The following is a 27,533-nucleotide window of genomic DNA, read 5'->3' on the forward strand; positions in this document are numbered from 1 at the left end:
ACAGAGGCAGAGTTCGGTGGATCATGCCAAGTGCAGGCAGCAAATTGCAAGATTGCAATCACTGCTATCCATTCAGAATGGGTTCAGAGATACCTTTGGCCCACAGCTAGATCAGGAAGATGGCCCCGATTGGCAGGAACTTAGTGAAACGGCCCAACGATATGTGAACGAGACAGAAAATCAGAATAGAGCCCCCCCAGGCCCCGAAAAGGAAAGCACCTGCACCACCAACTGCACAGGCAGCACCCAACCCAAAGAATCCCATCACCACGCAGCGTAGAGTAACAACAGAAGACCAATCCTATTTTGTGTACACCACCCCACTAACCATCACCCCGTTAAGAGATGCCCGCGATAAAATTGAGACTTTTCACCCCACGTCAGACCCACACCACTTTTTCGAATGGGTTAGGCAACAGACCCTCATGTACGGTCTGGATGAACAGGAAGAAGTAAAGCCCATAGTGATGAGCCTTGACCCGTTGGTTAGTTCAGCCCTGCCCGACCCACAAAATGTAGGAGAAGGTAGCCTCCAAGACATGAAATCAGCCATTTTAAGCGCCATTGGCTACAACAGAGGAGATCCGGTAGAAGGACTCAACCACTGCAGACAGAAAAAGGGAGAGCATCCAACAGCATTTGTTGGACGCGTCTGGATCCACTTTACCGCAGTATTCGGTGATTTAGCCCGCGCCCATTTATCGGCAGACGATACGGCAAAATGGGCCCGTATTTTAGTCTCACATGCCGCGGAGGCAGGACAAAAGGCATGTACAAATTACGACCCCTCAGACCCGGCACACAATGAAGTGTGGGTACTGAAACGATTATCCAGAGCTTGGGAACATTCCCTACAGAGAAAGACAGACCAAGAAAGAGTAGACGCCACCATGAATCCAGTAAGGGCATACCGAGACCCCGCATGAGTAAATGAAGGCAGTGGTAACGCACAGCACCCTGAAGCGCAGGAATGTTACAATTGTGGACAGAAAGGACATTACACACGAGAATGTCAAGCCCCCCCGAAACAGCAACGGAATCAGCACACAATGCCCCCCCCCTAGAAACAATGCCAGACCCATCCACAGCGCTAGCGCCCGAGCAGATAATTTGGCCATGAATGGCACCGATTGACGGTGTTCGGGCTCCCCAACTTGGGTCTGCGATACCCTTTGGGATAAGTCGGTAGACCGGTAGTTGCAGGCACAGTCCGGGGACACCCAGTGGAGTTCCTTTGGGACACAGGAGGGTCCGGAACCACGTTAAACTCCTCCACGATGTACCAGCGAGATACATGGCCCACTATGGACACCATTACCCTTAGTGGCTTTACAGGTCACCTCCAGCAGGGACACATCATAGCCCTGTGGATATCTGTAGGAGCGGTCTCAAAACCTGGGTATTGAGTTCTTCCACGTGGGGTTATTCCTTGTGGCTCAGCTCAGTACAGAGAGAAACAAAATCACCACAACCTGGACAAGATGGCTATTTAATCAAGCTTGTTACTAGTACACGGAGAACAGACTGGATATCAGCCAAGACCTCTTCTACCGAACAAAAATGAATAGCCCACCCCAGTTGAACGCGATCCAATCCCTGAAGCTGCTTCTTTTAAACTTATCCAATAGAATTGCAAGCAGTGTTTAAACTTCACCCAATAGAGTTGCAAGCAGCGCATGATTGATCCTCATCCTGACAGCTGCTTACAATCCCAGAAGCTTGCTGACTGTTTGTGAGAAACAGAACAACAGAAAGACCAGGGGCGGGATTCTCCGACACGGGTCGGGTAATCGCCGGGAGCAAGCGTGAATCCCGCCCCCGCTGTGTCCCGAAGCCTCCGCCACCAGAGATTTGGCGGGGGCGGGAATCGTGCCGCGCCGGTCAGTGGGGGCGGGAATCGCACCGCGCTGGTCGGCAGGCCCACCTCCGCCAATTCTCCGGCCCGCAATGGGCCGAAGTCCCGCTGCTGGAATGCCTGTCCCGCCAGCGTGGATTAAACCACCTTTTAAACGGCGGGACAAGGCGGCGTGGGCAGGCTCCGGGGTCCTGTGGGGGGTGCGGGGCAATCTGGCTCCGCCTGGTGCCCCCACGGTCGCCTGGCCCGCGATCGGGGCCCACCGATCCGCGGGCGGGCCTGTACCCTGGGGGCACTCTTTTTCTCCCGCCTTCGCCATGGTCTTCACTGTGGCAGACGCGGAAGAGGCCCCCTCCCCTGCGCATGCGTGGGAGCGTCAGGGGCTCCCACCATGCTAACCCCTTTGAGACCCTTTTTGGAATGGAACCTTGAGGTGTCCAGATGATGAGAGAAAGGAACCGATTGAGATTTACGGTGTCCTATTCCCTGATGGAACCTGCCCGCTTTCTTCTTTAGTTTGTTATTTTAATGTTGAAAGTTCTCTCTCTTGTATGACTTTATGTGTCGACCTCGGACGCGTTTCTTGATACAGTTGTGACTATCCTTCTGACGCCACATGGTAGTTAAAGGCACAAGTTTGCTGAAGCCCATATATCCTCAAATTCTTACCGCTCTTGGAAGGTCACTCAGGCAGTGGAGTAACGGCACTTATCCCCACCCTGCCTGAGGACCCCCTGTACATTTGGTCAGCCAAGCTCGGGTAGTGGAGCAACTGCACTGGTCACCGCCCTACCTGGGGATTCCGCCCATTCTTGCCCTGCCGCGGCTCATATGCACCCCATTCGGAGAATTATTTCCTGAACACTTTTGCTGTTCTTTTTACAACTGTGGTTTAAAGAATGCACCTTTGCCACAACCTTTGTCCCCTTTCCAGCGACCCTTCGGTTGCTATCCCCCCACCTGCTATTTGCATGTTCAAAACACTTGATTGAAATGAGTTTGCAGAGGACGGAGAAACTGTCCGCCCACTCAGCCCATCAAACACAGACTGCGAGAGAGCTCGCACTGTGACAGAAATTTTTCGGATGTCTTGTCTCCCAAATGGTAGTTTAAAAAAAAAAATGAGGGAATCACATATGGTGATGATTCTAAATGGGAAATTGATGTTAAGGAGAAACAGACAGACAAACGAGATATTAAACAACAAGATAATAACAGATATTATGCTTGTACCCCCAGGAAGATACGGATATACCAGAAGACAGAGAAAGATACATATGAAATGAAGACGAACCTGATGATCTGCATCATGATCGTCGTTGGATCAATGCAGTTGCGCGCGTTACCCGCCTCTACACCCCTCACCACACAGGCCCTAAACATGACCACCTAACACAGACACAGCCACTCATACCACCACATGGTGTGATAATATCATAAAATGGTATTCCCTTTCGTACACAGTACAAAGGCCCTACTGGTTATAGCTGTACTTTGCAGTATCATCCAGATGATCAGACTTTGGAAATGGCAAAGGAGAGCCTCCCGCCCTCCAGCATACACACTCAGAACCCCTTTCCTCAGACTCCAGCCAACCCCAAACTCTTTCTGAACTTTCCTCCCTAATAAATTCCACGGTTGTTTTTTAATAAAGTTACTTTCTTTGTACATGGATATTAGTGATGAGTAGGAATGTGATGTTGCTATTGTGTATTTTGTATTGTAATATAAGTTCTTTGGTTATTAGATAGCAGCATGAGTGTAGTTTAGTTAAAGACAGTTAGAGGTTCCCCTTTTTGTGTAAAGAGACTAAAATGTATGTTTGAATGTTATAGTGCCGCCCTGAGAATTTTTTTAGAGATATGTGTTGTATTAGGGAAAACTTAGATAAATATTTCGACCCATAGGATAGAATAGGACAGAACCAGTCCTTGATTGAGGGTACCCGGCATGTCAGAGAACAGGAGAAGACCCAGTAGTGTGATTCTTCATGCTTCGCGTTGAGGATCAAGAGGACGGAATGTAGCCATCGGGGATGGCCACTTACAACCAGGAACAGGGAAGGTCGCAAAGCATAGCGGGAAAAATGGACACTGCGAGATTCAGGCAGGCTCAGAGCCAGAATGTATATTTGTGAGTGAGGAATCCAGACGGTATCGAAACCCCCAACCGATTAGCATTTGATGGCCCATCTCCGCCAGACAAAGGACTGGTCCTTGAGCGACCGATACAACCCCAGACATTTCGGTGCCACTCCCTGTACTCGGGAAGCGTAAACAACAGGGTCAATGACCGCTTAGGACACGCCCAGCCATCAAGGCACCCGCCCCTTTATTGGTTTGAATCGAACATAGTGATCAGGAATTACCCAATTAGTGGGGTCCAAACTGAAGGATCACCCAAAAGAGCGCGAAACTCCCCAAGGATAAAAAGAGAGACCACCATGTGTTCGGCCTCTCTTGGACCTGGCGCTCCGACAACATCTACCTCCAATTGCAGCACCACCAGAAGCAAGTTCAAGTTCAACGCCCGCTACCAGACGGATGGGCCCAGCTGAGCAGCAGTTACTTCTACAGACCCGATAGACCCAGAATCGAACAATGGCCACTGTTCCTCTGACCTAAGCCGGGTGCCTGAAGTTAAGTACAGGTTGTCATAGTTGATAGGTGTAGTTTAACTAGTAACATGTTGCATGATAATTGTGTGTGTAAATAAAGTACCCTTGATCTTGAGCTAACTAACTGGTCTTTGGCTCTTTGATCGATTGCCGGTTGAACCTTGTGGTGGTATCATTTGATACCTGGTGACTCTGAGCAATATAATATTGATATACAAAGGTAGGAGTGCAACCTCACTGACTGCCATATTTACAGTAGGTAAAAAAGGCAACAGGCCTGCACAGGAACTCTTGTAATAGCTGGACCCCTGTAATAGGGACCTCCTGCCTGGGAACTCCTATTGACAGCGGCGGGAGCAGAGAGTCCCACCACCAGCGAACGGTGCACTGCCTCCCAAAGCCATGAAATACGAGGCTGGGAGGCCATGGAATCCTGTCACTTTGAAGATGGGCTGAATTTCCCAGCGGTGGAATCTTCCGGTCCCACCGATGGTGACACCACGCAGTGGGTTCCCCAGCGGCGCAGCCGGCGAACAACGCAAAATTCTATTGTAATTGGTGTGAACGGAAGATCCTGCTGACGACCAATGGCAAACACCCTCTGCCCCAGAAAAGACGCCACGCGGGGTGGCGGCAGTAGGGTGCGGAACATCCTGCTCTATGGGCGGGATTCTCTGCCGGCGGGAGTTTACGTTTTGCCGGCGCCCGGGGGTTTCCCGACAGCGTGGGGCTGCCCCACAATGGGAAGCCTCATTGACCGGCCGGCGTAACGGAGAATCCCGCCGGCGGGTCGAGGCTGAAAAGTGGCGTGGCGGGGCGGAGAATCCAGCCCTATGTGTTTTATAACTGCATGGATCAGTGCAGGCTGTCTGCAGTGCTACCTCAAGTCACTAGTTTTCAGGTGCTTGTTTAGACCATGTGGCACTTGTTTTGTGGCAGAATCTGAACATGAAAGAGTGATGAATCAGTGCATTTCTGACCCTGCGGTTTTGTTTTGTGTACAGTCAGTATATGGGATTTCTGAAGACTCGCAGACGCACAGTCCTGTACATACATTCACATCCACAGTTAAACAACCAGCAAAAGATGATCTGAAGAAACAGGTAACATAATACCAGAGGCTCTTCCATTCATTATATAATATTGCATTGGAAATATGGTCACTTAATAAATTTAATAATCGAATTGTCTTTGTTTACTGAGCTGCCAACTAAATCCTGAATATGTGGCATGACACTGATCAAGCTTATTCCACTCTCGACTGTTGTGCATTGTCACTTGTTACATGCATTTTGAATATGGTGTGTGCAATTCTGGAGTGTAATGTGCTCACAGTATGTTGGATTAGTTAACTGTATCTGTACTCTGTTCTACGCACATCTTAAACCTTATTTCCTTCAATTTCCAGATAACCTTATTAAATATCCAGCTCGACAGACATTGTTTAAAAATGTCCAAAGTAGCTGAAAGGTAAGGGCTTTATTCTGTAATAAGTTAAAATTATTTTTGTATTCAACGGTTTTCACATGCTTGGAAAAGGATGATGCCAGTACTGTACTGAGAGATTAAAATATCAGGAAAAGATTGAACAAACCAGAACAAACTCAAGAAAAAGCAAAGGCTGAACTGTGATCTACTGGGTGTCTTTAAAATTATGAAGAGGTTTGATAGGGTCGATGTGGGGGAAGATGGTTTCTATTTTGTGGGGAAGACCAAAACGATACACCATGAAAATTTCCACTAATATTCCCAAAATGGAGTTCAGGAGAAACATCATTGTCCAGTGAGGATGTGGAACATGTTAGCACAGGGAGGCAAAGAGCATTTAAGAAAGAAGAGGCTGAATAAATACATGAGGGAGAACAGGATAGGAGAATATGCTGATAAGATGAGATGAGGGTGGGAGGAAATGCCAGCATGGATCAGTTGGGCTGAATGACCTCGTTCTGTGCTGTAGATTCTATGTATGCCAGCACAGTGGCTAGCACTGCTGCCTCGCACGCAGGAGACCTAGGTTCAATTCCGACCTCGGGTGACTGTGGGAAGTTGGCACTTTCTCCCCGTGTCTGCGTGGGTTTCCTCCGGGTGTTTTGGTTTCCTCCCACAGTCCAAAGATGTGCAGGTTAGGTGGATTAGTAATGCTAAATTGCCCCTTAGTGTCCAAAAGGTTAGGTGGGGTTACGGGGATAGGGCAGAGCCACCCCTTCCTTCCCCTGTTCAATACATTAGTAGTTCAATCTGTGTTTGGACTTCCTGATGAAAAGGAGATTGACTTGGGAACATCAAATACCATATGCTAAATCAAGCACCTCCATTCAGTCTGCACACAGAACCTATGAGCTTCCAGTCACCTTCCATTTTATTTCTCCACCCCCTTTCTCACTTTGACCCCTCTGGTCTCTGCTGCCGACAATGTTCCAATGGAACTCAAAAGTGGTTTGAGGAACAGTACCTCATCTTTCAGTTTGGCACTTTACAGTCTTCCAGGGTCAACAATATGTTCAACAGTTTTAGATCACAGTTTCAACAACAATTGTTCCATTTCTTCTGCCAGTAGTTGTTAGTCATTATCCCACTGTTGCCATTGACACCGCCTCTGGACCCATATTTTGTTCCTTTGTTTGTTTCATTAACACCCCCTTTCTCCGTGGATAAGGATCCCATTTCCCATACGTATGTGCAAATTAGGAGCAGGAGCAGGCCACTTGGCCCCCCCGGCATGCTCCGCCATGCAAGACATTCCTGCCTAAACCCAATCACCTTTCACCCCCTTGTTAACCAAGAATCGATGTCTCTTACACTGCCTTTAGTGTTCCAGAGACTCACACAACCCTCTGAGAGAAAATAGCCGGACTTCTCTAGGATTGTCTGTTCCTCCTGGTAGTGCATCCCTTCCCACAGGGTTTCCCGGCGATGTGGAATGCTTTCAATGAAAAATCTCTCTGTCTTAAATGAGCGACCCTTTATTTTTAAACCGTGACCTCCTCGTTCTCGATTCATTAAACCATTAGAGTCATTAACCACTCCAGTTTTTATCCTATATCATCGGCCTTCCCTTTATTCCTTTATTCCCTCCTTTCCTGGTCCTGTACTTGTTTTAAAAATTGTTACATCTTTAACTTCTTCCAGTTCTGTTAAAAATTTGATTACTTGAACGATTAACTTTGTTTCATTTTCCATAGATTGTGCCAGACCTGCTGGATATTTCCTGTTTTTGTTTCAGATTTCCATCATCTGCAGCTTTTTGCCTTTGTATTTACACTTGTTGATGCTTTCCTTTCAGTTTGGTCAGTTATGCAGAGCAGTATCTGGAATATGATCCACTGCTGACACCACAGGATCCACCTAACCCATGGGTCAGCGACGATAGTGCATTCTGGGACATGGAAGCCAGGTAAGAAAGGAAGTTTGTTGCTGATTGCTAAAATAAACAAGTGATTAAGTGGAAGATACATGGTACCAAGGGGCGGCACAGCGGCACAGTGGTTATCACTATTGCCTCCCAGTGTCAGGGACCCGGGTTCAATTCCGGACTTAGGGTGACTGTCTGTGTGGAGTTTGCACTTTCTTCTTGTGTCTGCGTGGGTTTTCTCCGGGGGCTCCGGTTTCCTCCGACAGTCCAAAGATATGCAGGTTCGGTGGATTGGTCATGCTAAATTGCCCCTTAGTGTCCAAAGGTGCAGGTTAGCTGGGGTTATGGGGTTACAGTGATAGGGTGGGGGTGTGGGCCTAGGTTGGGTGCTCTTTTAGAGGCTTGGTGCAGACAGATTGAGCTGAATGACCTCTTTCTGCACTGTAGGAATTATATTCTTGTATGGTCCCAGTGAAAAGTAACAATTAGAAAGGGATTGTATGGCACGCAGCCTCAGACAGAAGTGTAGCAAGCAGCAGCTGTTACTTCATAGAAAAGCAAGACACATCACAAGGCTTCAAACTCCTTCAGATCCTTTGATTTGTGAGGCTTCTATTCACTTTCAAGGAGAAATAGCTTTTAGTTGGCTGAAATTGTCAGGATAATAACTTCCAGACAGCCAGGTATCTGGATTGTTTAATTTCATCTCCCTTCACACTTGAATGCATCTCAAACACCCTGTTGTGAACCTAACCACACTATTTATAAACATCTTCAGAGATAAGTGCTTTTGATGTGGTGATGACCTGCCAGTCATAGCTAAATATTTATAAACATTGTGGTCAGCATCAAAGCAGGGTACTCAAGTATGAAGGGATTAACAATCCACCAAGCACCTTCCTCTGCAGTAATGAAACTGTTAATCACTGGCCATTGCAATGTATTGCTGTGTAAGATTGAATGGAAGATCTGCATTTCAAAGGCTGTCAAAGGATTTGAAGCCCTTTGAAGCGCATAGCCCTCTCACTTGAAACCTTCACGACTCATCTTTAGATTGTTTCCATTTATAAGTTTTTCATTAGATCCCGCTGCTGTCAAAGGATTTCTCCTTGTTTCCATCCTCCGCCTCCGGGGTGCCCGCAGCGTGGGGGTCACCGTTAGTGGGACCGGAAGATCTGACCAGCGACCAATGGCGAGCAGCCTCCCCCACCAGAAAACACAATGGGGGCGGGTGGGGGGGGGGGGGGGGGGCGGAATATCTTGCCCATTGTATTGATACGTTTTCTATTGCATTTAAGAATTTCTCTCCTCTTTCTTGTGTGTTAAGCAAAGAGCTGAACCAGCAGCGTGTGAAGAGATGGGGATTCTCCTTCAACGAGGTGCTCAAGGATCCTGCAGGACGGGAACAGTTTCTGAAGTTTCTAGAATCCGAGTTCAGCTCTGAGAATCTAAGGTAAGGCGGTCATCACTGCATTAAAGTAACATACGATTGAGAATACGAGCACCCCAGTGTCCAGATGGATTGAAAGACGTAAGATGGAATTTAAAAGACTTAAGACAGAGTAGAGGAGAATTTCTTTTTACACAGGGGGTTTTGAAGCTGTGGAATGCTCTATCAGAAGTAGTGATTCAAGCAGTGACATTATTTACATTTTCAAATAATTAGACAGGTTAGAAAGAGGAAATAAATGGGTGTTAGAATATAGCAGGTGCATTCGCATTCCTGCTCCTAAACAGCAACATGGACTGGTTAAGGTGGCATCGTGCTGGAGTTGGCGGAAATGGTGGAGGATGTCCCTTTGAATGGGAAGGCTGGTGGGGTGGAAAATGAAGACAAAGGGGACCCTATTATGGTTTCTGCTGCCACAAAACACATCTTCCCCTCACCCCCTCCGTCAGCATTCTGCAAGGAGCACTCCCTCCTTGACACCTTGGTCCACTGCTCCATCACGTCCAACTCCCCATCCCCTTTCCTATGGCACCTTCCCTTCCAATCTCAGAAGGTGCAACACCTCCTTTACCTCCTCCGTCCTCACCATTCATGGCCCCACATACTCCTTCCAGGTGAAGTAGTGTTTCACTTGCACCTCCTTCAATTTGGTCTATTCTATTTGCTGCTCCCACTGTGGTCTCGTCTTCATTGGCGAGACTAAAGGCAGACTGAGTGACCGTTTTGAGGAACACCTTTGCTCAGCTCAAAAGCATGACCCCAGCCTTCCTGTTGCATACCATTTTAACTCAGCACCTTGCTCTCATGTCCACGTGTCCATCCTTTGCCTGCTGCAATGCCCCAGTGAAGCCCAACACAAACTGGAGGAGCAGCATCTTATCTTCCGATTGGTGATGTTACAGCCCTCAGAACTCAACATTGAGTTCAACACCTTTAGGCTGTGACCTTTCCCCTCCATCGTAAGCCCCTTTTATAATATCCCAGACATTTGAAGCGGGAGTCTCCGCGATCGGCGCGGTGGCCTGACGGCGGCGTCAAAAACGGCACGAACCACTCTGGCGTCAGGCCGACCGGAAGTAGCGGAATTCTCCACACTTCCGGGGACTAGGTGGACACCAGAGGGGTTGGCGCCGTGCTAGCCGGTGGCGGAGGGACTGCGCGAGTCCGCGCATGCGCTAAAGGGCCGGCCGGATCATGCGCATGCGCAGAACCGCCGGCGCATGCGGAGGGAGGTATCTTCTCCGCGCCGACCATGGCGGAGCCCTACAGAGGCCGGCGCAGAAGGAAGAAGTGCTCCCACGGCACAGGCAAGCCCACAGATCGGTGGGCCCCGATCGCGGGCCAGGCCACTGTGGGGGGTCGCCCCCGGGGGTCGGATCCCCCCGCGCCTCCCCCCGAGGACCGCACCAGCCAACTTACCTGCCAGGTCCCGCCATGTGGGACCATGTTTAATCCACGCCTGCGGGATGGCCAGAAACCCATCGGGGCCCAGAAAATTGCTGGGGAGGCCGCTGCCAACGGCCCCCGACCAGCGTGGCATGAACCCTGCCCCCGCCCGAAAACCGGCGCCGGAGAATACGGCAGCCTGCGTCGGGGCGGCGGGACGGGATTCGCGCCGCCCCCCATGGATTCTCCAGCAGGGGGTCGGAGAATCCCGCCCCTGGTGTCTCAATACAATAACCCTCCCTTCCTCTCATTCCCCCCCTTACCAGGCCCTCTGTCGTTTGTTCTTAAGGTTGCTGCATCTTGTTGCAATCTCTCCCAGCTACAGTTTAATATCTAATACATTCTCCGTCTTTTTACTTCTGATGAAGAGCCAAATGGACATGAAATGTTAACCCTGTTTTCTCTCCCTACAGCAGCTGCTAGTGCTGTTGAGTTTTCCCAGCATTCTTTGAGCCTATTTGAACATTGTAACTCTATTTTGGTGTGACACAAAGCCGTTCAGACTGAACAATCCCAGGTTTGATTCCAGACCTGCGCTGAGCTAACTGGGCCAGGTTTCCTGGGGTGGCTTTAATGGGAAATCCCATTGACAAGCGACGGGAAGAGGGAATCCCACCGGCAGTGAACGGTGTGCCGCTGACAAACACTTGGCTGGGGGACTGGAGAATCCTGCCCATGAGCTCAGTCAGCTTAATGACTAAGTGAGCCTCAGTGACAGAATTCCCAGACCTCCTGGTTATCCAGTGACTCCTCCTGAAAAAGGCTAATGTGATCACCAGAAGAAAGCAAGATCAGCAAGATGTATGAACCCCCCCCCCACAGTTGAGTAGCCCTGTTTACACTTGCTGTGGAGGCTCTTGCCTGACTGATAGATGAGATTTAAGAGGCTTTTGTGCCTGTCGAACTGTACCCAAGGAAAAATATATATATTTTAGGGTGCGTGGAATTCAAGGCTACTGAAATTAATGAATGTAGCTCAGCATAATGGGCAGAGCTTTATGGTTGTAATGATGGTAAATATGTCCAAAATTATTGTCACTACCTTGTAAAGCTGACAGTAACTTCTGGCACCTACACATGTGGAAATCCAGACTCTGTTGACGGAGATTCCCTGCTCCTTCGCATGTGTGCTGTAAATCTTTAGAACTCACTGAATTGATGAGAACGTCCCTTTTACATTGTACTATCACTGTGAAAACCCTCTGAAACAGTCAGGCTTTCCCAATGCGGTGGACCTGTTTTAATTATGTACTCAGTCATAAATCTGCTGAACAACTCTATGACCCTTGAGAATTAATTTTATATTTGCAAAATGTCAATTTTTTCTAATATGATAGAAAAAAATGCTTTAATACAGTAAGATACTGATTTTGGTTGTTTATGATATTTCAGCTTCTAATCTGTGATAAACTCTGTGCAAAACTGATAAAAGGTGAAGGATAATCAGCCCATTTTACTTTGAAGTTTACTATCTGTTTGTCTCTGCAAATTCTTCATTGTGATTGGCTGCTGATCCTGCTAAATGACATAATTGTTGTTGGACATTTGGAGGTCCCATTGACTTGGCGTCAGATTCAAATTCACTTAAGGAAAGATGAAATCCACATTGTCACATTATGTGCTTAATGTGAGTCCTTTATGTTGCAGTGGTGGTGGCTTATTGACGAGATCTTGACACTTGTGTGTTTAAGCATGAGCACTTTTATTGGTAGGCTTTAACTATTTACCATTCCAAGGGTGGGATTCACCAATAATGGGGCTATGCCCCCACACCCGCGAGAAAACAGGCGCAAATCACACCGGACTTTTTTCTAGAAAGTCCGGGGTGCTTCTCTGTTTTTAAGGGGGCTTGCAGGGCCCCGGAGTGCTCCACGCAGCTCCGGCTGCTGATACGGGACCCTGCACCTCCGGCCACGGGTCCGCCCATGCGCACGGCGGCCGCCTACGGCGCTGGCCTCGCGCAACATGGTGGACCCACATAGCGGGCCGGCACCGAAGAAGTAGGCCCGCCCACAGATCACGCCCGCCCGCCGATCGGTGGCCCCCGATCACTGGCCTGGCCGTCATAGAGGCCCCCCCCCCACCCGGTGACGGATCCCACACCGGCGGCAACTCGGCCGGTCGTCCGCGGATAATCGCCGCAGGGGCCTCTTTCAATGGCCCCCGACCGGCGCCGCGTCGACCGCGTGCACGAGACTGCCACCGATTCTCCGGTTGCGGGTCCAACACCCCATTCTCCGCCCCTGTGCCGGGCGCGACTGCAGCGCGGCGATTCGGAGAATCCCGGCCCAAGCATGGAGGTAAAAGTTAAACTAGTTTCAACTCAAAAGTAAATGCGCACCTGCGGCATACAACAGTAGTATCCCAGCCCAGGACTAACAGGAAGTACCAGTCCAGGTCTCGGACAGTATTTACAAGGCTTGGTAATGAGTTCCAGCTGGATGGACCTCAGGCCGTTACCATGGGAACTCGTACTCAACGCGCTCCACAGGGAGATCAGTGAGGGATTCCTCATGATCCTTGTGAGGTTTAACGCAGTCTTGCATGGATCTGTTCCATGCAGGCTTGCTGCATACAACGTTCTGTTCCAGATTGTTCTTTGACAATCTGACAACGTACAACACAGTGGGCTGTGCCGTTTTCCAGTCACATGCTAATCCTTGCTCTGCTGAGCACCTTACCTTATAATGCATTCAGGCACATGATGTCAAATGCACTACAGAGATCTTTGTGGGCAACTATCTTCAAGGTCAGCGGAACTTTGTCACTGACTGTAAATTCTGGACCAATATCCAATAATTCACTGTTCTGCTGAAGAGCTCCGTTTGCAGTTTATCTGTCTGGGGCTTCGACTGATTCAAACCAATCGCCTGACTAACACAATGTCAGGCATTGGTTGATAATAGACTGTTCGAATGAACAAACTTTGTTTCCCAATGGTGCTGTCCTTTACAGGTTCATCTGAAAGGATTCTGTTCTGGTGTAACTTACTCGAGCAAAGGAGCTCCCGGCATGGTCAGACCATACCATTGCAAGCAGGGAGAGGGGGACAGTTCAAATCAATAGTTACTGAAGAGGGGACCGGTTTAACTCAGTTGGTTAGACAGCTGGTTCATGATACAGAGCCAGGCCAACAGCATTGATTCAATTCCCATACTAGCTTCTCAACTTTGTCCCTCGCCTGAGGTGTGGTGATCATCATGTTAAATCACCACCAGTCAGCTCTCCCCCTCCAAGGGGAAAGCAGCCTTTGGCCACCTGGACTATGGTAACTACTAAAAATTAGGGAGTACTCTGAAAGTTATTAAAAAGAGACCAGATATTTACTTCAGGCACACATTAATGAATGTATTGACGGAGAGGGACTTGCAATTCTTTTTGACAAACCTTCAGTGATCGCAGTGAGTTTACCAATTTGTGCTCAGGCCTATTGATGTGGGCAGGATTTTCTGGCACTGCTCTCTGCCTGGATAACCCAGTCCTGCCGAGAGTTAATGGCCGTCTGGCTAGACCACCGAGTTGCAGAACACACCACGATGGGGCTGGAAAATCCCGGCCACTATTTGACAAAGAAATTACCAAGGCACTGACTGAACATCTCCAGCCATTTCTGCCGGTGGGACCTTGTGGTCCCACCAATAGCACCCCGCCTGCCCCACACCCCCGCCTGCCCCACACCCCCAAGGTGCGAACAACAGAAGAACCCGTTCACAGCGACGGGTCTGGAAAATATCGCTGCCAGCCAATGGTGGTCTGCCTCTGCCGTCGCAAAACACACCGCAGGAAGGGGGGAGTGGGCTGAAAATCCTGCCCACTATCGTTTAGGGACAATTAACAGAAATTAGTTGTATTTACTCCAAACAGCACCCCTTTAATGCAGAGGTAAATAAGGTAGAATGTCGCACATTCTTTTCAAATCAGTGTTCTGCATAAGAACATTGTTAGCAAGGTCAGCATGTATTGCCTTTCTCTAGTTGCTGTGGAGAAGGTGATGATGGGCGTTCGACTTGAAGTACAGTAGTGTGTGGAGTGGGTGCTCCTGCAGGTGTAGGTACTTCCAGAATTTAACCCAGTCACAGTGTTTCCACGTGCCAGCTGGGACTCTCGCTGCAGCTTTCCTCTCGCTGCGCTCTGGATGTGCTAATCCTGAAGGCTGCCCACTTTAAAAGCTTTTTTACCCTAATTTCTTTGTTCACCCGAAAGAGCACTCTACCTAGGCCCACTCCCCCGTCTTATCCCCACAAGCCCAATGACCATGGCCAATCCACCTAACCTGCACATCTGACAGGTGGGATGCAGGAGACTACTCTCTGGAATTCCTGTACTGATGTCCTGGGGTTGAGACAACCACCTTCATTTTTCTTTGCGCTTAGTGCAAATCCATCCAACTTGTAGCATGTTTTCCCATTGGCTTTAGTTACTAGGGCTCCTTGGCTGACTGCTGCCTTGGATCTCTGGAATTCAGCTTTTTTGAGCATTTATAAACCAAGGGAGGAATTCTCCAGTCCCCCAGCCATGTGTTTCTTGGCGACGCGCCGTTTTCTGGAGGCAGGATTCTTTCTTCCCGTATCTTGTCAATGGGATTTCCTGCTTCTATATATGATCAAATGTGACTTTTCATCTGCACAGCGGATTCACTCACTGCTGTTGAGCCTTTTTTTTTCCTTTTTTGAATTTTGCTCAACCTTTTTGGATGTAGCCATACGTCCGTTGACTTTGTGGTGATCCTGCAATGGATCACCGCATGCCCTGGTGATGCGGTGATGCCCGAAGAATTTTGGGCCAAGACTGTAATGAGGTCTGGGGTGAGCGAACCTGACAGAACATCAGTGAACAAGTGCCATTATTCACTGCATTTAGCATATCAAACAACCTAATAACTGGGATTAACAACTGTGCTCAAACTGAACATTGAACATTTGGCAGGTAAGTAATGTTGCATGTGGTGCCTCTTTTTGAATTTTCTTGATTCCTTTGCTCAATACAACCTTGGTATGAATGCAGTGGAGCAATAATATCCTGATAGAGATCCCAATAGTCATATCTTAGCGTCAGTATGAAGGGCTGCTCACATCTATATTGGCCCCAGTACTCACTTCCATTTCCCGATGAGATGATAAGACCACAGCATGAGCAGATGGGTGCAAAGACTTACCTCCAACTGAGGAGGCAAACTGAGCCATTCTATTCCGAATCAAATCTGTGGAGGATCTTTCATTGAGTTAGCCTGATCCACGTGCTGCTATATATTTCATTTCCATTTGACCAACTTGTTGAACAACTAAAGTACATGGGTTTGACCCCTAAATTATTTGTCTTTTGTCAATGATAGTGCCTCTAATTTTGTTGACTATCTTGACCATCAGAAAGTGTGATTTGCCAATCTCTTGTCAGACAAAATCCTTGAGCGCCAAATTTGAATTTGTTGATTTAGTAGTTCGGAGTAACCTGAGAAACCCTTTGTCCCCAACCGTCATCAGCTTCCCTCACTTCCAGACGTAACCTCCATACTTTCCCTCAACTTCATATTTTCCTTCACCACCATACCATCCCTCACCTCCATACCTTCCCTCACCTCCATACCTTCCCTCACCTCTGTATTTTCCCTCACCTCCATACCTTCCCTCACCTCCATACCATCCTCTATGTCCTCTATTATTGTGCACTGTCATTAATCTAGATATGAACTAACCCCCAAGCTTCCAGAGTAAGCCAGTTGTTATATTTTTTTCAGGGGAGGGATTTATTTCACAAACTGCAGAGATCAAAGATTTAGTATTTAATTCATGAGAGTATGTTACTGCTGCTGCATTCAACTTTTTCATTCATGTTATTACAGAGTCATGGTGTTCAATATTTAATAATTACAATAGTTTTCTTTCATCCGTTGCTTGAAAAGACAAGAGTGCACTTCAAGATTTTTTAGCAAGCTTAAATTTGAGTCCAGGCCCTTGATGTAACAAAATGTTCCCCACGATGAGAGCTGTTAATTCTATTTTGTGAACATCAATGGCTATTCCAATCAATCGCTTTCATGATTAATCCAGCAGAAGCCTACGGTTCAGAGCTGCCTGAATTGTTTACAGTATTGCTGGATGCCTCAGTCAAACTGTTGGTTTCTTGTCAGCATCAACACCACAGTAACTGTGACAGCTACCACTGAGTGTGGCAAAAGTCCGCACAGACTCTGCTCATTTGCACTAAACGTTTCAGCTTATTGTTTTCACAAGGTGTAATTACTCAAACTTTATGATGACAAAGCTTTTCCTACTCTTAACAAAGTCAAAATTGCAGAAAGATTTGGGGTACAGTTTGTGTCATTAAACAACCGAACAACAATTTATATTGATAATTTAGACTTTGGAATCAAAATCACAAATCCTAAATCGGCGGACGATGGGAAGATTCTTGTGCCCTCCTTCATGGCAAGTTTAGTGCCAGGGGGGCTAATTAATGAGGCGGGAACCCCCCCACACCGCCACCACCCCAGTTGCACCCTAATTAATTCCATGGTTGGATGGCCTTCCCATCCCACTGCAAAATGGCCCTTAAATGGGCAACTTAAGGGCCTCATTCCGCCACCACTTGTATTAACCTGGTGGCGGGTGGAGGGGCTCATCAGTTAGGAAGGCAAATGCAATGTTAGCATTCATGTCGAGAGGGTTAGAATACAAGAGCAATGATGTACTTCTGAGGCTGTACAAGGCTCTGGTCAGACCCCATTTGGAGTATTGTGAACAGTTTCAAGCCCCATGTCTAAGGAAGGATGTGTTGCCTTGGAAAAGGTACAGAGAAGGTTCACAAGAATGATCCCTGGAATGAAGAGCTTGTCATATGAGAAACGGTTGAGGACTCTTTTCGATCCCAGCTCTGGGTCACTGTCTGTGTGGAGTTTGCACATCATCCCCAGGTTTGCGTGGGTTGCGCCCCAACAACCCAAAGATGTGCAGGGTGGGTGGATTGGCCACGTTAAATTACCCCTGAATTGGAAAAAATGAATTGGGTACTCTAAATTTTTAAAAAAAGAGAGATAGCAGAATTGTTACATAGCAGAAGGAGCCCACATGGCCCATCAGTTGGTACTGTTATTGAAAATCAGGAAGCAAACTTGCTCAATGATTGGTCTCAGACTAAACCGTAAAAGAAAAGGAAAAGGCCCCAGAGATGAAGGAAAAAATAACAATAAATCCAGGGGGACATGGCACTGAAGACAATGATCAGACTAAAGATAGACAATTCTCCATGATTTAACATTTTCCACCTCTGGGTATTAAAGTTTGGTGAAGAAATTGCGAATGTTCTCACCCTGATCTTCAAAAATTCTTCACAATTCGCATTTGGAATGGAAAATTCCCAATTTCACCACTATTTAAGAAGGGTAAAAGTGGCAAATTGGGAAATTATGGGCGGGATTCTCCATACCCCAGTCGTATGTTTCCCAGCGGCACCCCGTTTTGATGGCGGCGGGATTCTCTCTTCCCGTTGCTTGTCCATGGGATTTCCCACTGAAGGCACCCCACACTGCCAGGGAACCTAGGGGCAGGTTGCACTGCCAGTGGGAAAAGAGGATCCCAATGGCTGGAGAATTCTGGCCTCTAAGTCTCTTAGTCTAGCAGCCATTTTGGGGAAGTTACTAGAATCTATTTCAAGGGGCATTGTGAATGAGCACTTGGGCAAACATGAATTCATCGGAGACAGCTCCAATATGGATTCCCAGAAGGGAAAACCCCTTAAACGTGGAAGTGACTGGTACTGGTCCAGCCTCAAGTTCCATTTTAAGGAATACAAAACCAGGGGCGAAATTCTCCCGAAACGGCACGATGTCCGCCGACTGGCGCCCAAAACGGCGCCAATCAGGCGAGCATCGCACCGCCCCAAAGGTGCGGAATGCGCCGCATCTTTGGGGGCCGAGCCCCAACATTGAGGGGCTAGGCCGACGCCGGAGGAATTTCCGCCCCGCCAGCTGGTGGAAAAGGCCTTTGGTGCCCCGCCAGCTGGCGCGGAAATGACATCCCCGGGAGGCGCATGCACAGGAGCGTCAGCGGCCGCTGACAGTTTCCCACGTATGCGCAACGGAGGGAGTCTCTTCCGCCTCCGCCATGGTGGAGACCGTGGCGGAGGCGGAAGGCAAAGAGTGCCCTCACGGCACAGGCCCGCCCGCGGATCGGTGGGCCCCGATCGCGGGCCAGGCCACCGTGGGGGCACCCCCCAGGGCCTGATCACCCCAGGACCCCAGAGCCCGCCCACGCCGCCTTGTCCCGCCGTTCAAAAGGTGGTTTAATCCACGCCGGCGGGACAGGCAATTTATCGGCGGGACTTCGGCCCATCCAGGCCGGAGAATCGAGCAGGGGGGCCCGCCAAACGGCGCGGCCCGATTCCCGACCCCGCCGAATATCCGGTGCCGGAGACTTCGGCAACCAGCAGGGGCGGGATTCACGGCAGCCCCCGGCGATTCTCCAACCCGGCGGGGGGTCGGAGAATGACGCCCCTAGTTCCAGTCATTTTCCAAGTTTCACTGGTTTTCCAAAGACTGTTTACAAAAATGAGAACATCTGGAATTGAAGGCAACTAGTTTGGAGGTGAGAATAGGTGAGAATAAGTATTTACTCAAATTGGCCCCGAGAAACCTGTACTGAGAGCAGAGCTGTTCACCATATTTATAAATGACATTGGATGAAGGAATAGAAAGCCAACCATTGAACCATTCATCCATTGTTGACACCACACAGGAAGCTGGGAGCACAAAGCTATAAAGGAGCATCGATAGATTAAGTAGGTGGGGAAAATAGTGGAGATGGAATTCCATGTCTGGATTTGTGAGATCATGCACTTTGGGCATAATAAATACTTCAGTATTTTTTCTAAGTGATCAGCATTCTGTAGTAGGCATCAGAAAGGATAGATTAACCCTGGAGAGGGTGCGGCTTAGATTGAACAGAATATTACTGTGCTAAAAGAGTTTATTGAGAGGACATGTTGTCTACACCAGGCTTTTATTTGCCTGAAGTGAAGGAGGAGGGGGCTGGTAATCTAGCTGAGGTGCTTGAGATAATTAAATTAATGAATACAGGAGCAAAATATGCTGGAAATCTGAAATTAAACCAGAAAATGCTGGGATACTCAGCCGGTCAGACCAGCAGCTGTGGCGGGAACATTTCAGTTTGATGACCTTTCATCAGAACAAAGAATGAGGTTGTGATTCTCCCTTGCAAAACCGCCCAGTTGCTAGCGAGGATGGAGAATTTTGGTGCACCATTCCCTGGCGACAGGATTCTCTACTCCCGCCGCTTGCCAATGGGATTTTCCACTGAAACCACCTCATACTGCCAGGAAACCCACGGGCGGGGGTGAGCTGCAGGTGGGACCAGAGAATCCCGCCGCCAGCGAACGGCTAGAGAATCCCGCCCTGGGATGATAGTTAGAGATAAACCATTGGGGGCGGCTCAGTGGTTAGCACTGCTGCCTCACAGTGCCAGGTACCCAGGTTCAATTACAACCTTAGGTGACTGTATGCAGTTTACACATTCTCCCCGTGTCTGCTTGGGTTTCCTCGGGTGCTCCAGTTTTCTCCCACAGTCCAAAGGTGTGCAGGTTAGGTAGGTTGGCCATGCTAAATTTTCTTTCTGTCCAAGGGTTAGGTGGCGTTACGGGGATAGGGTGGGGAAGTGGAGCCAAGTAGGGTGCTCTTTCAGAGGGTCGGTGTAGACGCGATGGGCCAAATGGGCTGCTTATGCACTGTAGAATCCATGATTCTGTGATTCTCGTATGGGAGAAACTAGAACAAAGGGCCATGAACTGAAAATTAGAGCTAGGCTGTTCAGTGTTGATATCAAGAACCCCTTTTTCATACCATGTGTGGTGAAAATCTGGAGACTCGATCAACCAAATATTTCAGAACTGAAATTGATCATATATGTTAGGCAAGGTGGGTAATTAGAGTTAAAGTACCGATTATTATTGATCTGATTGAATGACGGAACAAGCTCAAGGGGCTGAATGACCTACTCCTGTTCATACATAAACGCCGTTCAGATACATTAACGGCTTTCAAAAGGCATCTTGGCAAATTCATGGATAGGATGGTTATAGAGGGATATGGCACAAAGAAGTGCTGAGGGTTTTGGCCAAGGTCAGTATCATGACTGGTGTAGGCTTTGAGGACCAAAGGGCCTGTTCCTGTGCTGTATTGTTCTTTGTTTTTTGATTGCTTTTTGTATACCCCTCGGCCTATTTCTCTGCACATTCTGCTCACTGTCCCATCTAATTAGCTGAGGAAAACCTCGGGCCTTTAAAACCACCACTTGGTTGGAAGCTTCACGATGGTTCGCTACTGGCAAATTGAGCAGGATCTATTCATTGATGGAGGTGCAGATGATGAAAATACTGATATTATTTACTGGTTTCTTGCTGTCCACCCTTCCTGGATCATGTGAATCCTTGGTAATGTGCAGACCATGTTGTGAGCTTGAGGCATTGGTGGTTTAGAATGTCTGGCCGGGATTTCCCACTGTACATTGTGGACTTTGCAAATGATTGGGTTCTTTCAGTATCATGCACATGTATACATGTTACCACTGTACAACCATCTGCCACCATTGTATTCTCTAGACTATCTTGTCTCCTCTGAACAGCCTACCTCTGCCAGTTGATGGCTTACCTTTCAACTCTCTTTTTTCCATAAACTCTGGAAACTCTGGGGTTCTGTCCTTTCTCTCACTGTTTTCCTTCTCACCTCACCTCAATGTTCGCCTTCTCCTCATTTTCTACTTTTACCAGCCTTCCTTCAAATTGCGCACATCTCAGTCCTTCCACCGCTGTGTTTTCTTGTTGTCCAGTGCTTGAAACATTGCATCTAGCTCTCCATAAGGGATAAGAACATAAGAAATAGGAACAGGAGTGGGCCTTTTGGCCCCAAGCATTAAGATTGGATCCTACTATAGAAGGTTATTGAGGAATAGTTTCCTCTGCCCCTTTGTAATTTAGCAATTCAGAAAATATATTTTGGGATACTCACCCCAAAGGACATTCAGTCACCGAGTATATTGAAGACTGAGATCATCAGATTTCTGGATATTGAAGATATCAAGGAAAATGGGATAGTGCAGGAAGATAGCACTGAGGTAGAAGATCAGCCATGATCTAGCTGCATGGCTAAACAGGCTCCAGCGCCAAATGGCCTCCTCCTGCTGCTGTACGTTCCTATCCAGCTGCTCTGAGTAGCATTAATGAACTCAGATACTCACCCAAGGAATTCAACACGTGTATCCTGGCTCCTCGGTGTTGGATAGTTAATCACCTCCTTGGTGATGAAATTGGCAAACACGGGTTAGAAACTGACCAAAGTGAGCTGAAATGACACAACTTAGAGTAGAAACTCCATTGTGCTCACATTGATTGAACTTTCATAAATAGTACCACCTGACTGAAGGAAGCTGGAAAATGTATGAGTAAAGAGGAACTTTATGCAAAAGAGAACAAAAGATTCATTAAAGCAGCTCGACTTGACTTATACCAAGGGTGGGATATATTCAGTACTGGAGTCATGCATCTGATATCTGTGAGCCACAATTATTTTTCCCTTGTTGAGAAATCTGCTTGTCTCCTTGACGATGTTAATAATTCAAGGAAAAGAAGAGCATCCTTGACATTTCCAGTCCTCCTTGCGAAAGCCTTTTTGCTTTTGGTGCCACATTAGGGACAGTGAGCACCAAAGGGAAACCACAATGGTTATGATCATTTTACAAGTTTGAGACTTCTTCCGGAGTGCGAGGGTAAAGGTGAAGCTTTAAAACCAGCAGGACCATAAGATGAACCCTGGCCATATGTCTGTTTACTTTCACAGTTGTATCCCTAGCGCCTTAATCGGAGGCAATGCCACCATCTCGAGTGAATATTTTAACTTCATGATTCATAATCGGAACAGACATAGAAATATAGAAACATAGAAAATAGGAGCAGGAGGAGGCCATTCAGCCCCTTGAGTTTGCTCTGCCATTCATTTTGATCGTGATTGATCATCAAATTCAAAACCCTGATCCTGCCTTCCCCCTATATCCTTTGATCTCCTTCGCCCCAAGTGCTGTATCTAACTTTGACAAAGGGTCATCCAGACTCAAAACATTAGATCTCTTTCTCCACAGATTTTGTCAGACCTGCTGACATTGTTCAGTACTTTCTGCTTTTGTTGACATATCGAACTGTTTCTTGAAAACACAGTATGTAGGTCTCAACTGTTTTCTGTGGTAGCGAATTCCACAGGTCGACCACTCTCTGGGTGAAGAAATTTCTCCTTATCTCAGTCTTAAATGGTCCACCCCGTATCCTCAGACTGTGAATCTTGGTTCAGGACACCCCCAACATCAGAAACATCCTTATTGCATCGACCCAGTCTCGTCCTGTTAGAATTTTATAGGTTTCTATGAGATTCCGCCCCCCCCCCACTCATTCTTCTGAACTCCAAAGAATACAATCCTAACTGACTCAATCTCTCCTCATACGTCAGTCCCGCCATCCCAGGAATCAGCCTGGTAAACCTTTGCTGCACTCCCTCCAAAACGAGAACATCCTTCCTCAGATAAGGAGACCAAAACTGCACACAATAATCCAGGTACTCACCAAGGTCCTGAATAATTTTTTTTTTTAATTTAATGTACCCAATTCAATTTTTCCAATTAAGGGGCAATTTAACGTGACCAATCCACCTACCTTGCACATCTTTAGGTTGAGGGGGCGAAACCCACGCAAGCACGGGGAGAATGTGCAAACTCCACACGGACAGTGACCCAGAGCTGGGATCGAACCTGGGACCTCGGCGCCGTGAGACTGCAGTGTTACCACTGCGCCACCATGCTGCCCCCCCCCAAGGTCCTGAATAATTGCCGTAAGACATCCCTGTGTGGAATTTGCACATTCTCCCCGTGTCTGCGTGGGTTTCCTCCGGGTGATCCAGTTTCCTCCCACAGTCCAAAGATGTGCAGGTTAAGTGGCTTGGCCATGCTAAATTACCCTTAGTGTCTAACAGTTGGGTGGGGTTATGGGGATAGGGCAGGGGAGTGGGCCTGGGTGGGTTGCTCTTTCAGAGGGTAAAACAGAACTTTCACCACACTGCTGGTCCACTTTAGGGCGCCTGAGAGTTTGAGGAAATTCAAGGCCTTAAATGTCTTTGTCATTCTGCCGAAAGATTTGCACAATTATGACCACCAGAGGGCAGCCTTATCTCCATTTATAATATGATTGACTCCAGCAAAGTCTTGACTTTACCAGGATTTTTTTACCGGCCTGTCAGTTCAAAATCATTTCCTTTTATACAAAGAAAATTTGAATTATTGAGCAATTTAAATCGAGCCATTCTGAATTAACAGGAGTGAGGTGTCGACCCAACTAGCCTGTATTCAAGGGCCTGTATTCGCTAGAATTTAGAAGAATGAGAGGGGATCTAACGTATAAAATTCTGACAGGACTGGACAGTCTGGATGCAGTTATGTTGTTTTCTCTGGATGGAGGGTTCTAGAACAAGGGGTCACAATCTCAGGACAATGAGTAGACTATTTTGGACTGAGATGAGGAGATATTTCTTCACTCAGAGGGTGGTGAACCTTGGTTCAGGACACCCCCACTGTGATGGGATCCTCCACCACAGAAGGGTGTGAAGGCCAAATCACAGAATGTATTTCAGAATGAAACAGCTAGATTTCTAAACTCTAAACGTTTCAAGGGGTATGGAGAGAGCGCTGGGGTGTGACGTTGAGGCAGACAATCGGCCATGATCATAACGAATGGCGGAGCTGGCTTGAAACACCGAATGGCTGACTCCTGCTCCTATTTTCTATGTTTCCATATAAGTCACTGCTGAAGTTACACCACAACCAGTTAAAGAGACCGACCAGTCAATTCACCATGATCTGTGTACAGAGGTGGCTGCAATGATTAGAAGGTCATTAGGAGTGAAGAGTGAAAAACAGACAATTGGCCCCTCTTAAATCTTCCATCCAGAGAGATCTTAGTATCCTGCGTTATGACATCCAATTAAATGGTCCCAGGATTTTCCTTCCATTACTCTGACTGGGAGTTTATTCCACATGTTGGCCACTCTTCGTGTAAAGAAGAATTCCATGATATAAATCAAAAAAGTTTCAATCTGTGTCCAGTAGTTATTCTCATTTTATAGTCTAAATATTTTGGATCAAAATTTGTATACCCTTACTAGTGTTATAAACCTTTCAGAATCATAGAATCCATACAGTGCAGAAGGAAGACATTCAGCCCATCGAGTCTGCACTTACCCTCTGAAAGAGCACCCTAGCCGAGGCCCAATCCCCCGCCCCATCCCCCATGACCCCATCTAATCTTTGGACAATAAGGGACAATTTAGCATGGCCAATCCACCTAACCGGCACATCTTTGGACTGTGGGAGGAAACCCGAGCACCCAGGGAGAACGTGCAAACAGCACACACGCATGAGGGTGATCTGACCGCCACCCACCGACACCATGACCTCCTCATCAGACCTCTCCATCAGAGACCCCCATCAGAGATCCCATTGGAGACCCCATTAGAACACCCATCAGACATCCCCATCAGAGACACCTAACAGTCACCCCTGCCTGAAATCTGAAGAGCAGACCAATCAGTACATTAAAAGATCAGTGCATTTTCACATCCTTCCCTAACATTTGCTGCCTCAGATAAATGTGTTTAAAGCAGCAGCTGCTATAAGTGTCAAAGGCTTCTCTGAAAGCCAAGTATATTTGAAATCCCTTAACAGCCTTTGAAATGCAAAGCTCCCATTCAATTTCATACAGCAATACATTTCTCTAGCCCCTGATTGACAGTTTTATTAGTCCAGAGACAGATGCTTGTGGATTATTTATCTATCTTTCTCTTCATGCTTTAATGCATCTCCATTATCCTGCTTTGATGCTAACCACAATGTTCATAAACACTCTTGCAATGATTGACAGCTCCTCACCACATCAAAAGCAGTGAAGTGGTTTCACATCCTCTTATTTGCAGCAGAAAGCACTTTGCTACTTTTGATGTGGCGAAGAGCTGTCAATCATAGCAAGAGTGTTTATAAACATTCCACAAATTATGTTGTTTTTCATATTCTTTGAACGTGTTTGTTTATTAGTTATAGAAATATTAGAGATGAGGTCAAAGAAATGTTTAGCTAACAGTCAAGAATCATATGATTGGATAATGAAATCTGGCCACAGTCCAATTAGCATGGGATGTGCTGGACCAATTATGATGCAGTTGAGAGCGATTAGAGATGGGAGGTCATGGGGGTCAAACATGTTATCCAATCAGAGTCATCACCCCTAAGCTAAATGGTGTTTTTGAGTTCATGCAGTATCAGGAGACTCAGTCCCTTGACACAGTTAAGCCATTTGTAATGCATTCACTTGTTATTTGTTCAAAATTGAGTCTATAAAGTTAGAGGCCAACCTCAAGAGTGTACTGCCAAAATTCCACCAGCACATCTCCTGTCCCACCAGGGGCGACAACACTCTTAACCACTGCTACTCAAAAATCAAGGGCGCCTACCGTTCCATCCCCCGACCGCACTTTGGGAAATCAGACCATAAGACGGTGCTCCTTCTCCCGGCATACAAGCAGAAACTCAAGTGGGAGAATCCAGCTAAGAAGGTTGTGCAGTGCTGGTCCGAGGAGACAGAAGAGCTCTTACGTGACTGCTTAGAGACAGTGGACTGGTCCATATTTAAGAACTCAGCGACCAACTTAAATGAGTATGCCACCACCGTCACAGACTTCATCAGCAAATGTGTGGACGACTGCGTGCCAAAGAAACCAGTACGTGCGTTCCCCAACCGGAAACCATGGCTCAATCGCGAGATTGACTCCCTACTGAAGGGCAGATCTGAGGTATTCAAGTCAGACGACCCTGACCTATACAAGAAATCCAGGTACGACCTCCGCAAAGCCATCCGGATATGCCAAGAGAGAATATCAAACCAAGCTAGAGTCACAGACAGACTCTCGGCGGTTGTGGCAAGGACTAAACAACATAACGGGCTACAAAGCGAAGCCGAACAGTATCTCTGGCAGCAGCGCACCCCTCCCCGATGAACTCAATGCATTCTATGCTCGGTTCGAGCAGGTAAGCAACAATCCGCTGGCGAGTGCCCCAGCAGCCCATAATTCACCCATACCCACCATCACAGCTTCCAAAGTCAGATTGGCCTTCCTGAAAGTGAACCCTCGGAAGGCGATGGGCCCAGACGGGATCACTGGTCGTGCACTCAGAGCCTGCGCGGACCAGCTGGCAGAGGTATTCACGGACATCTTTAACCTGTCCCTACTCCACTCCGAGGTCCCCACCTGCTTCAAGAAGAACACCATCATACCGGTACCAAAGAAGAACCAGGCAACGTGCCTCAATGACTACCGACCAGTGGCCCTGACTTCAGTCGTAATGAAGTGCTTCGAGAGGTTGATCATGAAGCGCATCACCTCCATGCTCCCAGAACGCCTTGATCCACTGCAATTCGCATACCGCTGCATCCGGTCCACATCAGACACCATTTCCCTGGCCCTACACTCATCCCTAGAGCATCTCGAAAACAAGGACTCCTACATTAGACTCTTATTTATTGACTACAGCTCCGCCTTCAACACCATAATCCCAGCCAAGCTCATATCAAAGCTCCAAAACCTAGGACTTGGCTCCCCACTGTGCAACTGGATCCTCGATTTTCTGACCAACAGACCACAATCAGTAAGAATGAACAACAATACCTCCTCCACAATAGCCTTCAACACCGGCGCCCCGCAAGGCTGCGTACTTAGCCC

At 47.6% G+C, this 27,533-nt stretch overlaps 1 protein-coding gene across 2 annotated transcripts in view; it reads left to right on the plus strand.

Moving 5' to 3' along the window:
- LOC140397116 (regulator of G-protein signaling 6-like) overlaps window positions 1–27,533 on the plus strand; it is a 941,371-nt gene that overhangs the window by 864,072 nt on the left and 49,766 nt on the right. For both annotated transcript variants that reach the window (XM_072486131.1, XM_072486132.1), the window contains exons 11-14: window positions 5,477–5,575; window positions 5,881–5,942; window positions 7,756–7,866; window positions 9,152–9,277. In XM_072486131.1, coding sequence (XP_072342232.1) covers window positions 5,477–5,575; window positions 5,881–5,942; window positions 7,756–7,866; window positions 9,152–9,277 — 398 coding nt within the window. The remainder of the gene's footprint in view (window positions 1–5,476; window positions 5,576–5,880; window positions 5,943–7,755; window positions 7,867–9,151; window positions 9,278–27,533) is intronic.

This window comes from Scyliorhinus torazame, chromosome 2 (genome assembly GCF_047496885.1).
Source record: "Scyliorhinus torazame isolate Kashiwa2021f chromosome 2, sScyTor2.1, whole genome shotgun sequence".
NCBI classification, from domain to species: Eukaryota; Metazoa; Chordata; class Chondrichthyes; order Carcharhiniformes; family Scyliorhinidae; genus Scyliorhinus; species Scyliorhinus torazame.